The sequence below is a fragment of the Nomascus leucogenys genome, chromosome 11 (assembly GCF_006542625.1).
Source record: "Nomascus leucogenys isolate Asia chromosome 11, Asia_NLE_v1, whole genome shotgun sequence".
NCBI lineage: Eukaryota > Metazoa > Chordata > Mammalia > Primates > Hylobatidae > Nomascus > Nomascus leucogenys.
The window spans coordinates 53,647,855-53,662,011 of record NC_044391.1 but is presented as its reverse complement, the minus strand read 5'-3'; the positions used below and the strand labels follow the sequence as shown (position 1 = coordinate 53,662,011).

The 14,157-nt window shown below is 57.3% G+C and overlaps 2 protein-coding genes across 8 annotated transcripts; one reads left to right on the top strand and one right to left on the bottom strand.

Moving 5' to 3' along the window:
- The first annotated feature begins 809 nt into the window (after positions 1-809).
- SLC26A10 (solute carrier family 26 member 10) lies at positions 810-6,361 on the top strand. Its single transcript, XM_030822345.1, is given in 15 exon segments — positions 810-1,041; positions 1,524-1,681; positions 1,851-2,015; positions 2,278-2,430; positions 3,152-3,164; positions 3,167-3,233; positions 3,381-3,528; positions 3,621-3,731; positions 4,430-4,507; positions 4,598-4,693; positions 5,461-5,577; positions 5,718-5,751; positions 5,831-5,925; positions 6,005-6,059; positions 6,177-6,361. Coding segments are annotated over 15 exon segments (1,686 nt in total). The 3' UTR covers positions 6,341-6,361.
- On the bottom strand, positions 4,003-13,922 carry B4GALNT1 (beta-1,4-N-acetyl-galactosaminyltransferase 1). 7 transcript variants are annotated; one of them, XM_030822339.1, is made up of 12 exons: positions 13,343-13,922; positions 13,129-13,169; positions 12,503-12,721; positions 11,792-11,956; positions 11,573-11,679; positions 11,071-11,111; positions 10,745-10,925; positions 9,645-9,743; positions 9,310-9,500; positions 8,710-8,850; positions 8,206-8,446; positions 6,759-7,557 (listed from the first exon to the last, which is right to left on the bottom strand). In XM_030822339.1, the coding sequence occupies exons 3-12, from the start codon at positions 12,718-12,720 to the stop codon at positions 7,340-7,342; spliced, it is 1,602 nt and encodes a 533-aa protein (XP_030678199.1). In that variant the 5' UTR covers position 12,721; positions 13,129-13,169; positions 13,343-13,922; the 3' UTR covers positions 6,759-7,339. The 7 variants fall into 7 exon arrangements, with proteins under 7 accessions (XP_003252808.1, XP_003252809.1, XP_030678198.1 ...); XM_003252760.4 differs by lacking the exon at positions 13,129-13,169 and having other exon boundaries at positions 4,003-7,557; XM_030822338.1 differs by lacking the exon at positions 13,343-13,922 and adding an exon at positions 5,574-6,111 and having other exon boundaries at positions 7,434-7,557; positions 12,503-13,329.
- Positions 13,923-14,157: the final 235 nt, after the last annotated feature.

Below are 14,157 nucleotides of genomic sequence, written 5' to 3'. Positions count from 1 at the left end.
CAGACCCGAGAAGGTCCTCAAGCGAGAGTGCCCTCGGGGCCGGATTGGACCCTGCTTCGTGAGAGGCGGGACTCAGGGCTTCGCGGGCGGAGGAGTATTCAAGACCGGGCGGAGTTGGAGGTGGCCAAGGGCAGAATGAGCGGGATTCAGGGCACCAGGACCTACCCAGGCGCGGGGGATACCTCTGACCTTAAGTACCCCTTGGGAACCAGGCTGAGGGAAGGTCTCACCGAGGCTCGGTTCCATCAGCTCTTCGGGGGCGAAGAGCAGGAACCGGAGCTACCTGCAGAGCGCCGCTTTCCCCGGCTCTTCGGGCTGTGGAGGCTTCGGGCTCGCGCTTGTTCCGGGACGGGGGCGAGGCGCCTGCTGCTGGCTCGGCTGCCGGCACTGCACTGGCTGCCCAATTACCGCTGGCGGGCCTGGCTGCTCGGAGATGCGGCGGCCGGAGTGACCGTGGGCATCGTGCACGTGCCCCAGGGTGAGAGGCCCTAACAGCAGCCTGTCAGGAGCACAAGCTCTAGAGGGCTTCCGGGAGGAGGCGTAGGAAGCTGAGAATCCGGGAGCAGATGGTGGGTTCGTGCCGTTGAGGGTGGGAGAGAGGGAGTTTGAGGTAAGGACTGTGGAGCTCCATCAGATCCCCACCCCCACCTCTCCTCATCTGCTCAATCCTGCGAGAAGGCTTAGACAGGTTCTGGCTCAGAGAACTGGAGAGAGGCACAACGCCTGGCCCCCAGGACTTGGCCACAGCGTCCCTGATCTTGTCTGCCCCATGACCTCCCACTGAGGCCCATTAAGCCCTCAGTTCCCTCATGAGGCATGATTTAGCATCCTTGATGCCAGCCCCTAAGAGTCTGGGAAGTGCATTTAAGTCCTGGAGGTTGGACAAGGCCCCCTCCCCACAGCACACCTTTCCATCCACTTCTATCCCAGGCATGGCTTTTGCTCTCCTGGCCTCCGTGCCCCCGGTGTTTGGACTCTACACGTCTTTCTTCCCCGTCCTCATCTACAGCTTGCTAGGTACTGGGAGACACCTGTCCACAGGTGAGTGACCAGGGACTTCTAATGACTCTTCTTCCTTATGGGGTGAAAATGGACAGGGGCTGTCATTTCCCTTCTTCCTAATTTCCCTCTTCACCCCTCCCACCTTCACCTCCCTCCTTGCCCAATCCTGCCAGGAAACTGACCTAGGCAATGCTTGCTAGAGTGAGTGCGAAGAGGTGGGAGTTTACCTGAACTTTTTTCCCCTATGAAATTTGGTTAAAATGAACATCTCAGGGACTTGGAAGGGGAAGAATAGGTGCATGGTCCCCTAAAGGGGCACGCAGTAGGCAGAGAATCTGCAAGAGGGAGCAGTTTTTGCCGGCTAGCGCAGCTCTTCGCGCCCCACAGTCTTGACCAGGTGGCAGCCTTCTTGGAGAGCGGAGTCTGGCAGCAGGATCTCGGACCCAGGGCGTGGACCCTGAGCTGTTGCCCTGCCCAGGGCTGCACAGCTGGTGATGTCTGCATTTGTCCCCCGGCGACAGGAACTTTCGCCATACTCAGCCTCATGACAGGCTCGGCCGTCGAGCGGCTGGTGCCGGAACCTCTCGTGGGGAACCTGAGCGGAATCGAGAAGGAGCAGCTGGACGCTCAGCGGGTTGGGGTAGCCGCGGCCATGGCCTTCGGGAGCGGGGCGTTGATGGTGAGGGAGGACCCGGGGAGGATCCCGGGGGATCCCTGCTGAGGGGCCGGGGAAATTGGGCCGGGGAAGAGGGAGGGACCAGCTTTCGGCTTGGGTTCGGGAGGGCGGAGGTGCGCGGGGTTGGTTTGCTACTCCTCTAGATGGTGACAGCGCGTCTTCTCCCCCGCAGCTGGGGATGTTCGTGCTGCAGCTCGGCGTCTTGTCCACCTTTTTGTCCGAGCCTGTGGTCAAGGCGCTGACCAGCGGGGCCGCGCTGCACGTGTTCGTGTCCCAGCTGCCGAGCCTCTTGGGGTTGTCCCTCCCGCGCCAGATCGGCTGCTTCTCTCTCTTCAAGGTCGGGGTGGGAGAAGAAAGGAGAAGGGGCTTCTAGAGGTCCCGGGAATAGGGAAACTCGAAAAGGGAGGAAGGACGGAGGGTGGAGGGGTAGTATGTGACAAGGGCGCAGGAAAGGAGGTTGGAGCCACGTGGCTGAACGAGGGCGCTGAGGAGGTGTAAGCCCTGGTGGCACCGGGGAGAGAGGGCCTCGCTCTGGGGGGCCCGCGCCGGGGCGCATGAACCCTGGCACAGGGCCCTCTGCTCATCGCCCCTGCCCTCAGACGCTGGCTGCCGTGCTGACTGCGCTGCCCCCGAGCAGTCCGGCCGAACTGACCATCTCCGCGCTCAGCCTGGAGCTGCTCGTGCCGGTCAAAGAATTGAACGTGAGATTCCGAGACCGGCTACTCACGCCGATCCCGGGGGAAGTCGTCTTGGTGAGGATGGCCGTGCGCGCCGGCTCCCTGCCCGCGCAGACCCTGCAGTCCTGTGGGAACTGGCCGCTGCCGCCCCCTGGTGGAGTGCAGAGAGGCCACGGAACAGAGGGCCGGCTTACACTCACTTTCCCTGGCCTCCTGCAGAAGGACGCTTTGACCTTCCACAGCCCCCCTCGACACTGTCCCACGTCTCTCACGGAGCACCCCCTAGACCTCTTGGAGTTTCTTCTGCCATCCTACAGCGCTCTCTTGAGGTCTTGCTGGTCACAGCACCTTCTCTGACATCTGTCCTCACCAGGGTCCTTCCCTGTAATTCACAGTGCATCTCCCTCTCCACCCTCCACCGACATTTCTCTCTCTCCCCCACTAAATAAACGTTCCGCGTCTCCACAGATGCCAGTATATCACTAGATATCGTCCAGCTTCCCTCTTTGGAAGGCTCAGTGGCATCTCTTCATATCCATCATCCTTCACAGAAGCCTCCTCTTACTTCCTTGGCTCCAGCGCTCTGTGGCCTCAGGCATATGTCATCCCTCTTTCCCAGCTCTACACTACAAATCAGTTGTCAGGCCCCCATCCCAAACACATCCCCGCTCCCCCAGGTGCTGGGCTCCTGCAACCAGCTAGGCCTGCATTATGGTCCTCTCTCATGGTCAGCCCCTTCTAGCTTCTGCCAGGGACCCCATCTCTTCCCATGCCTTCATTTTGCTCTCTTTCTCAGGTGCTTCTGGCCTCCTTCTCTGCTTCACCTCTTCTCTGGACACAAGATACCATGTCCAGATAGTGGGGCTGTTGCCTGGAGGGTAAGACAGAATGAAAAGACGCCAGCTTTCTCTTCTCCCACCTCTCCCACTCAACACTTCCTCTTATCTCCACCCCCCATTTTCTCTGCCTTCCTTATCTCACTGAAGCACCCAACCCCTCCTCACCATGGATCCCTCCCTCTCCAGATTTCCCCAACCCCTCCTCCCCAACCTGGCTGAGCTGCCCAGGATTCTGGCTGACTTGCTGCCCATTGCACTGGTTACTGTTGTGGTGTCTGCCTCCCTGGCCTCCATCTATGCAGACAAGTATAGCTACACTATTGACTCCAACCAGGTGGGACTCTGACTGTGGACCCCAACCCTCTCATTTGACTTCCCACCATGCCTTTGTCTCTTCCACTTCATCTCACTGCATCCCTCCAAGAGCTCCTGGCACATGGTGCCTCCAACCTCATCTCCTCCCTCTTCTCTTGCTTTCCCAACTCGGCTACGCTGGCCACCACCAGTCTACTGGTCGATGCTGGTGGGAAAACACAGGTAAGAGGGCATCCTTGGATGAGGAGAAAGGATGGGCCATCCAGGCAAGGTGGCAGTGGTGGAGAAACAGGTGGAAGATGGCTAGATACCCAGGTGGCATCTATATAGAGAAGACTGGGGATCTGTGAGAAAGGGTGACTGAAGGGATGGAATTATAGATAGGAGAGATGGAAGATAATAATGTTCCAGTAAGACCTTTGTAGGCTCTAAGCACTGAAAAAGTTTATGGTGCCCCAGGTGTGGTTCAAAATAAAAACACAAAACTATAAAATAAACTTAAGAGATAAAATTCTTATTTTTTTCACACAATGACATTGTCTTTTGAAAGGAATATCACATATCAAAGCCTCCCCCTAATATTTTTGGTTTCCCTTACTTTGCTGGTGCCCTAAGCACGTATAGCTTGCTTATAGGGTAACCCAACAGTGGCTTTTAAGGTGGAGGTGGGCTGCAAAACTGGAGAACTTGAACAACAGACATCTACAGGGAGACTGGTGAATAATGGGCATTTAATTAATTGGGGGGAGGGGGAGGGTTAGATGTGAACGGCAGAATTTTAAGAAGGGGGTTGTGTGGAAGGAGATTTGGGAGAACGGAGATTTCTGAGGAAGATTAGGCAGAGTGAGCAGGGAGACCAGCTCTCATGTGGGGGTGGGAGGGTCCCTTACTTTTTTGCTCCTGTTCCTCCTTCCTTCTAGCTGGCAGGCCTCTTCTCCTGCATAGTGGTCTTGTCGGTGCTGCTGTGGCTGGGGCCCTTCTTTTACTATCTGCCCAAGGTAAGGAGCAGAGGAGGCATGAGCATGGCTGGGGAGGGGTGGCTGTATTCCAGGACATTGAGGTAGTCAGCCCACCTCCTCTGCCTCAAGGCTGTCCTGGCTTGCATCAACATCTCCAGCATGCGCCAGATGTTCTGCCAGATGCAGGAACTTCCACAACTATGGCACATCAGCCAAGTGGACTTTGTGAGAAATGCCGTTACCCCCAGATTGCCCCCTCTCATCTTGTTAGCATCCCCAGCCTCTGCCCTGTACCAAACCTAATTGTTCTGGTCCTAAGTTCTGCAACCCACCCACTCCCCCAACAAACATAACTCCTAATACGCTTTACTCATAGGCAAGGGAAAGGATGGGGTTTGAACCCCTTTGACCTGAATATTTGTCACTTCCCAACTGGTGCAGGTCATTACATTTGGTGTGTGTCCCATTGAATCAACCCTGTTCTTTCCCTCCGTCATGCTTTCTACTACTTTGTGGGTCATCTCTCCCCATCACTTGCCTTGGTAGTCACTGCCCTGGATCTCTTTCCCCAGCAGTGATGGCCTGGCTTTTCTTTTGGGCAATCCACCCCTATCCCTGTCCTGCAGGCTGTGTGGATGGTCACCTGGGTGGTTGTAGTGACCCTGAGTGTGGATTTGGGCCTGGCTGTGGGTGTGATCTTCTCCATGATGACTGTGGTCTGCTGCACCCGGAGGTGGGCATACAGATGAGGGGAGTTGAGTTCGGGGCAGGGGAAGAGAATGAGGTGCTTGGGGTGACTCTCCAGCCAGGCCAGGCTAAGGTGGAAATCTGGCCCCACCTTCTTCCCTAGGGTGCAGTGCCTGGCACTTGGACAGGCTGAGGGGACAGAGCTCTACAGACCACTCAGAGGAAGCCACAAGGTGGGTGGGCTGCAGCCAAAGAAAGAAGGGAAGATTAGCCCCAGATGTTTCTCCGATCCTTTGACCTCTTAGCTCCTGCAGGTCCCGGGGCTCTGCATCCTGAGCTATCCAACACCACTGTACTTTGAGACCTGTGGGCAGTTTCGCTGCAACCTGGAGTGGCACCTGGGGCTCGGAGAAGGAGAAAAGGTGAAGGAGCTTGGTTTAGGAGGAATGTGGATCCTCGGGGAGTGGGAGGCAGGTGGGTGTTCTGAAGGGGATCCTTGTGCTCAAGGGGTGCATGTTCATGCTGTGTCTTGGGAGTGGTGACTGCCCTTCTTTACTCATAGGAGACTTCAAAGCCAGATGGCCCAACAGTTGCAGGTGAGATGGGGTGACAAGAAGGAAGATTTGGGCATGTTGCATGGTGGCACCTGGGTACTCCTGTCTTCTCCCATTCTAGTTGCTGAGCCTGTCAGGGTGGTGGTCCTAGACTTCAGTGGTGTCACCTTTGCAGATGCTGCTGGGGCCAGAGAAGTGGTGGAGGTGAGGGAGAGGGTATGTTGAGGAGAAACCCCTTAGCATCTCACTTATACCCTCTAATCTGGGACTTAACCCCTTTGCCCCATCCCTGCAGCTGGCCAGCCAATGTCGAGATGCTAGGATCCGCCTCCTCCTGGCTCAGTGTAATGGTGAGATGTGGGGAGAAGAGCAGGGCCCAGTGCCTGGGCAATGACTGGACACCTGCGGGAGGGAAAAAGACCCGGTGTGGACTTAGGGTCTCAGAGCCTGACACCCTCCCCACATAGCCTCCGTGCTTGGGACACTGACCCGGGCAGGACTTCTGGACAGGGTGACCCCAGATCAGCTGTTTGTGAGTGTGCAGGATGCAGCTGCTTATGCCCTGGGGAGCCTGGTAAGGGGCAGTAGCGCCAGGAGTGGGAGCCAGGAGGCACTGGGCTGCGGCAAGTGAGGCAGGGGTAAGTGGCTGGAGACCCAGGGAGAGGGGTTTGGGAAAGGGTCTGTGGAGGAAGATCAAGAAGGAAAGGGTGGGGACGGAATGAATAGTAGATTGAAGACCAACTCAGGGAGCCTGGGCTGAGCTATGGGTGAGGAACTGAAGAACTCAGATCCCTAAGTGGGTGGGGTACCCCTGAGAGGACTGCCACATTTCGTCAAGGAAGAGGGGTGCCTAATCTATTCCTGACACGTCTCCTCTCTTCTCCAGGAGCTCACTGACCCAAAGATTTGCATAGTGTGGGTCTGACCTCATCATGTGGAGTGCAGAGGGCCCCGATGACGTGTGTGATGAGGACCATGACCCTTGAACCCCCTTACCTAACGTAACTAATAGAATGAAGCTGAGAGCTTTGGAATCCATGAAGTGAGTCTAGGTGTTTGCACAGGGACTCTGGTGCCCCTTCTTTTGTGCCCACAGCATTGCAGAGACACAACTAAGAATGGCTTTCACCAACCACCAGCCCTCACCCCAGCCCCAGAGCCACAAGTTCTCTCTGTGGGGGTGGGGCTGGAGCAGGTACACAGAGTACTGGATCTGAAGATGCGGATGAGGGGCACAGTCTTGGGATTATGTGTTGGGGAACTTCCCCACCCCCTCAGTCCCAAGATGAGAGGACAGTGTTTCCACCTTAGGTTCTTAGAGTCCCTCTGGGCTCTTTGGCACTTGGAAAGTGATCCCCCCATTTCCTGCCCCATGAGAATGGGCAGGGGGAGGACTTGGCACTGGCTGTGGGAGAGGTTACGGCTCCACCAGGCCTCTGGGCACTGGAAAAAGGAGGGGTGTCACCAGGACAACCCCTATTGGGCATCAGGTTCTGAAAAGGAAGAGTGAGGAACTAGAGGCTCAGGGACAGCCAGTTGAGTGCTCACAGGGTGGTGGGGTTTGTTGGAAATCCCTGGCAGGGACAAGGAGGCATGCCCAGCCTGACAGTCAGAAATCCCCAGTGGGCCATCACTGGGAGGTCATGCACTGCAGCCGGTGTTTGAAGAAGAGCAGCCGGTGTTTGGCCATCTGGCTCTCGTCCAGTGATCCTGGGTAACGGTACCGGGCGTAAGTCTCTGCCCCGGCATCCCTTGATGTCCAAGGCAGCTTCAATTTTGATGCATGATCCACCACGACGTCGGAGCAGGAGCCAACCCGAAGGGAACCAAGCCCATCCAAGAAGAATTCTGGGGGTGGAGGGGGGTACACAGTGAGGGATCCTGAGGGTGCAGAAGGCCGACTGGTAAGGGAGAACTCTCAAATTTAGGGTGTGGAAAGTGTGTGTGCAAAGGCGTTTCTAAGGACCTTGAGCATGTAAATCAGCTCCCTGGGTCTCAGTTTTACTCTTGTGTAAATGGAGTCAATATACTTGTGCTTTGAAAATGGAAAAACCTACCCCCACTCTCAGAGGTTAAATAAACGCCAGATGGGTTGCACTGACTGTGGTCTGAACTAGGGGAAGCGCTGGGAGTAGAGTGGGGGTGGCGGGGACAGTGATGGGGAAGCTTATGGGGGCCCAGCGGCTGTGCTGGGAATGGAGATTCAACATGGCACATGTATACATACGTAACAAACCTGCACGTTGTGCACATGTACCCTAGAACTTAAAGTATAATAAAAACATATATATTTATAAAAAAAAGAGTATGCAGGGCTGGGAGAGGGTGGGAGCTGTCTCTCGCCCAGGTGCAGGTCTTGGTAAATCATTGCAGAACTGTTCTAGGGTTCCCGGTGGCGGCTGGGCTTGGGTGCAGCCTAGGAGGAGAGGCGGGTGACCGTGCGCCAGCTCCCCGTGGGGCTCCTGCCAGGGTCCACCGGGAAGGGGCGCCACTCACCCAGATGAGCCACGCGGCTGAGGCGGGGGTCGAAACCGACCTCGCGCACCTTGTCAGTCCGCGCCAGGAAGAAGTTAACCACGCCGTCGGTGACCACGCAGCCTGGGAAGCCGACGAGCTCGTGGTGGAAGCCGCGCCTTTGCCGGAGGCAGTTCCCGAGGCCTGGGGCGCCGGGCTCCACGCTCAGCAGCTGCCGGTAAGTGGTGGCAAAGCCGGAGATCTCGCGCACCGCGCCCCCCACCTGCAGGGAGAGGGAGGCTGGCTCCAGGCGGGCCTGGGATAGGGGACCCGAAGGGGTCAAGGTCTGCGCTCCGGTGCCTTCGGGGGTACCCCTGCCCCATCCTCTTCCGCTTCACCCCTGCAGGACCCAGACAGTTCCCAGGCCCCACTTCGTGGTCCTCTCTTTGTCCCAGGGCTGGCCATTCCTGGCCGCAGCGCCCCCGCTGTGGCCTTAGCCTGTTCAAAAACCTTCTCCACCCCCACATCCTGCGGCCCCTGCCCTACCAGGTCCAGCGGCGTCCGCTCCAGCACGTCCACAAGCCTCTCCAGCCGCGTCCGCGCCGTGAAGACGAAGTCGTCGTCCACCCATAGCACGTACTTGGTGGTTACTTGGGACACAGCCAGGTTCCGGCCTGCGAACCAGCCCTGGCGGAAAGGTGTGTGTGGTTGGGGAGGCTGCAGAAATAGGACATGGCCCTCTGCCACCTTTCTTTCTCTCCCCCGACCCTTCTCAGCTTGTATTCTTCTTCAGACTTTTGAGTGCTTTCGAAAGGCCAGGAGCTAGGTAAAAAAAAAAAAAAAAATGCAGATCCCCACAGAGGTTCCAAGTCAGTGGTCTTGGAATGCGTTTAATTTCTGTGTGCATTTATTTATTCATTCATCAGCTATTTTATTGAATGCCATTAGGCACTAAGCACCATTCTAAGAATGCAGAGAGAATTTCCTGCTCCCACGAAGCTTACATTCCAGGAATCCTCATGCTTAACCGGCACCCCATGATTCTGAGGCAGGTGGTCCTCGAATCACTACCCTGGAGGCTGCAGATTGAGGGCACACTCCCTGCGGGAGTCCTCTGGCCTGCCGTTCAGCCTGCTAGCTGCACACCTTGCCGAAGGGCATGAGATAGTGTTCCAGGTAGGGGCCACTGAGGCGCTCTGGCTTGTCGCTGTCGTCAGCGATGACCACAGTAACCGTTGGGTAGAAGCGGCGGATACTGGTGATGAGAGCCCGTAGCCGATCATAACGCAGGAAAGTCTTGGTGGCAATCGTGACTAGAGCGCTGATGTTGTACTGGTCTGAGATTGGGGGCACAGGGTTGGGTGCAGACAAGGAGAGTTGGGAGAGGGGAGCAGGTAGATATCCCCTCCCAGGACTGCCCTCTTCCAACTTGCTCCCCACCAAGGCTGGATCTAATATGTCCCTGCCCCTACCAGCCTCACCTCCCTGGGGTAGAGACCCAGGTGGGTACAGCCGAGGGTTGGTCGGGTGTCTTATGCGGATAGTGAAAGCAGCCTCATGTCCCTCGGTGGAGAACCGGACTGGGAAGAAAGGACATGGCATTTGACCCTGAAGGGTAGGATAACATTCTGTTTTCAGCCAATCAATATTTAAGTGCCTACTCTGTGTCCCACCTTTCTAGGCCTTGGTGGACAAGAACACAAGGTTCTTACCTTCATGGAACTTACATTCTAATGGGTAGAAGAAAAACAATAAATAAAATTTTAAGTAAAAGCTAACCTTTATTGAGCACTTACTATGTGCCAGACCCGTTAAAAATTACCTTAAATATATGCACTCATTTTATCCTCATGATAGCCCTATTAAGTAGATTCCTACAACAGAAAAAGAAGCTGAGACACAGAAAAGTAACTTGCCACATTTACACAACTATTAAGCAACAAAACTGATAGCAACCTAGTCAGTCTGGTGCCAGGCTAAGTAAACTAAAAAATTCAGATACTGGTAAGTATTGAATGGAAAATAAGACAAACAAGTAATGTAATAGTGAAGAGGAGACATTTGAGCTGAGATCTAAGTGACAAGAAGGAGCCAGTCTGCAAAAATCTGGGGAAAAGCATTCCAGGCTGAGAAAACAGAAAGTGCAAAGGCCCCAAGGTCGAAGCAAACTTAGTGCAACAAACCAGCTTTGGGGAGAAGCAAGGAGGGCTTTTAGGCCTCTTTTGCTGGAAGAGAAATGGGAACTGAGGAAAGTAAAGGCCTTTGCCCTCTAGTAAGGGGTGGGTTGGGAATATAGTCTTCTAACTCCTTAGACAGGTCTCTTCCTGGGGCCCCCATAGTTGGCCTAAAGGGGAGACACACCCAAGGCTCGGGTTTCCCTCTGGCCTGCTCCAGCCCCAGATGAACAAAGGCCCCCTTTCTCCCTCTGGCCCTGTTGGTCCAGTTGAAGCACCCATTGTGTGGCTGGACAGCTCTGGCCATAGCCCAGATGCCTCCCATGCCCTCTGCCATTTGCCCACTCCAGCCTTTCTGGTTCTTCTCTGTTTGCCCAGCCTGCCCCCTCTCCACCCAGGCCTCGCACCTGTGTCTGCTGTGTTGGTCTGGTAGCTTCGGCTGCTGTAAGTGACCAGTTGTAGTTGCCTGTTGAGTTGGTCCAGCCCTGGGCTGACAAGGGAGAGATCTGCCTGCCCCTCTCCAGTGAGAGTCACTCCAGTCACTTTCCCTGCCACATCCCAGGTGCCTAGGGAGGCAGTCAGGTTCACCTAGGAGGGGATTGGAGAGTGCAGGGTTAGGCCCCAGACCCACTTCTTGCCTCCCTGATTCGTCCATCCTTCCCTTAGTAGCCCTGCCTCCCTCCCAGCATTCTTGATGCCTACTTGGCCTCCTTGCCTTCTTGTTTTCTCTCACCTGGTATACCTCCTGACCAGAAGCTGCCTGAAGGCTCAGCCCTAGAAGAAAGGAGTGGGGGAATCAGAATCACATAGGCAGCCCTGAATTCTTTCTCATTTTCTCTCCCTGGTGTCACCACACACAATAGAGAACTTTCCACCTATTCTTCTTACTGAGGCCTCAGCAGGGCACACTGTATAACATAGCCTACAGTGACTGATTTTTGAGCCCGTCCCATCAAAGCTTGCCCTATGGCCTGCCCTGACCACCACCTAACCAATGGTTAGTCAGCAAAGAATAGATTCTTTCCCCCAAAACTCCCCAGTTCCAGTCTTCTGAAATTCCTAGAGTCCCTTCCGTCCTCACTTCCCACCTCCTAAGCCCCCTTTTGAGCTTAAGTCCCCCGTTCATCAAAGGTTCCCATCTCCCATTCCAATCATCTCCCATTCTTCCCCACCCAACCTTGGGCTGTGCCACCCCCACTGTGGCTGGGGTCATCCTCTGGGACCCTCCTCCCTACCTGGCACCAAGATGCTCCTGAGGGGCTGAACTTCCACACCCTGTAGGGGGTACTGGAGTGGGGAGTTGGCAGGGGCTATGAGCAGCTGGTCAGCTGGGGACTGGCTCCTGGCAGTGGAGGAAGGAGAGGACAGAGCAGAGTCGGGGGAGAGGGTCTCTCCCTCCCGGCACAATCACTGCTCTCCCCCTGTAGACTCATGCCCTTCTTTCAAGCTGGTACCTCGACAGAAAGGCCTGGAACTCCTGCTCTCTTGTGGCAGAGGCAGCCCTCAGCTCTGCAGGGTCAAAGGCCTTGGTGAGGTCAATAGCTCGGACTTGTTTCTGGAAGGGGAGGGGGAGGCCCCCCCCACTGGACTCACAACTGCAGTTGTTCCAAGCCAGCAGCCTGAAGGGGGTAGTGAGGGTCATCAGAGCCCAGCTACACAGCTCCATTCATCCCATAAACACTGACACAGCACCCCACACCTTGGCCCTGCAATTCTGTCCATCTAGGATCTGTCCCCTTAAATGCTGCCCTTCAAATAGTCCTCGGGAGGGGGACCAAGGATCGGATGACCTATCCCCTAAATCTGGATTTTAGAGTTGTAGGATAGGGCCAATTACCAGGATTTCAGGAGCTGCCTACCCACCAACCAGGACCCCACCTGGAGTCTCTTCTCATACCTGAATCAGGACCTCAGGGAGTCTTTCAGGGCCCTCCTTTGACTGCACAACCGCCCACGCCCATCCCCATCCTCATCCCCATGGCAAGGTTCAGGGAGAACAGATTTTCCCCAGCCCAAGCCTCAGCAGCCTCCCACTTCCACCTCCTACTTCACTCCACACAACCCGTTAGGAGAATGCAGGCATCTGAGCCCAGCAGTGGAGGAAACAAAAGCCCCCAGACCACCCCCAGCGAGCGCCGCGCTGCGCCGCCGCGGTCGGCACTCACCCCACTACTTGCTCCTTGATCCTGACCGGGATGTGTGCGTAGCGGGGCTCAGGAGCAAGATCTGGCAGCTCGGGCCTGCGGGGGCTTTGCGGGGGCGCCCAAGGCGCAAGAGGTGCGCGGAGGCCGGGCGCGTCCCGGGTGCTCGCGTACAGGAGCCCCAGCGAGGCGCAGGCGAGCAGAAGGACAAGAGCGCACAGGGCCCGGCGGCCCAGCCACATCCTAGGTGGGGGTAGGGTGGGGAGTGAGAAAGGGAGGGAAGAAGGGAGGGCAAGGGATGGGGCCCTTGGCCCCCGCGTCCTCAGAGGCTCCTGCCGGCTCCCAAGAGCGCTCTCCACTCCACACATCGCGCTAGGGTTTGCACTGCCAGCCGCGGTTTTCCCGGTACCCCTCCCCTCACTTCCCAGGCCCCAGGGTCTCCCGGCCTCCTTTCTTCTCGCCCTCTCCTGCATCTCGGTTTCCTCTCACACCCGAGGCCTGGCATCTTAATGCTGAAGACATTTGGATGCCGCGGTTTCGACGCGGCCGTGCGTGAGCGGAAAAGCCCCGCTCTATTAGGGCAGTGGCAGTCCCCAAGCCCGCCGCCCGCCCCGGCCGGCGCGCCCCCGACTCCTCAGTCCGAGCATCACCTGGGCCGGGGTGGGCTGCGGAGGGCGGCTCCACACCTAGCCTGTCAGGAAAAAATGCAGAATCACGCCCGTGCTGGCGGGCGCCCCCGGCGGAGGTGACCCGATGAGTGGCCTCGGGAAGCGGCGCGGCGGACAGGGTGGACCAGGAAGCGCGCCTCCTCCCGCCTCCTGCTCCTCCCCTCATTCCCCACCCCCCCCGCCCCCGGGCACTGACCTGTCTAATGCTCTAAGGCAGCGGCAAAATTTCGGTCCGGGCTGTGCCGGGCTCTCGGCCCCGGCCTTTGGGTCCTCATGGGGCTGGGGGCTGCCCGATGGGGGAGCTGGGCATGAGCCTGAGGGTGTGGGGGACCCTCCTGCCTCTGGAGCGCGCCCGAACCCTCCCGCCTTGGAACTCCCGGGGCTTTTGTGGAGCGCGGCGCGGTGGTGGTTCTGGGCGTTTCCCGCCCGGGGGCGGTTGGCGGGGCGCGAGGACCAAGTTAAGAGTCCGTTGCACCCCAGCCCCGAGGCAAGGCCGGGGATCCCTGGCTCAGCGTCCCACTGGCAGCGCGGGGTGCGCTCTGGCCGCCGCCCGGCTCTTCGCACCGCATCGCAGCGCGGCTCAGCTCCCGGCTGGTTGCGGCTGCTTCGGCTCCGCGCGGGGAATGCGAGCGCCCCGGCGCCTTCTAGTGGGCGCGGAGGAAACTGCGGGGGCGCGGAGCAGACGCGGGAAGGTCCTCTCTCACAGCCCCCAGTCCTTAGCCTCCAAACCCTGGCATCTCAACCGCCTGCTCCCAGGACCATCCATTCCGTTGCCTGCTGGTTCTGAGCTTGTAGGCAAGGATGGGCAAATAAGGGCTTTGGGAGGGGGTAGGGCGGGGGCACGCTAAAACTCACGTCAAGTTTGAATGTTAGGGTGAAGATAAAGGAAACAACCCCTGGAAAATAAACGCTCTGCCTGGCTAACAAAGACTGATGCACAGCCTCCCTCTCCCCCTCCTCCCCCGCCCTGCCCCCCATTATTTAACAGACACTCAAGAGATACACACTGGG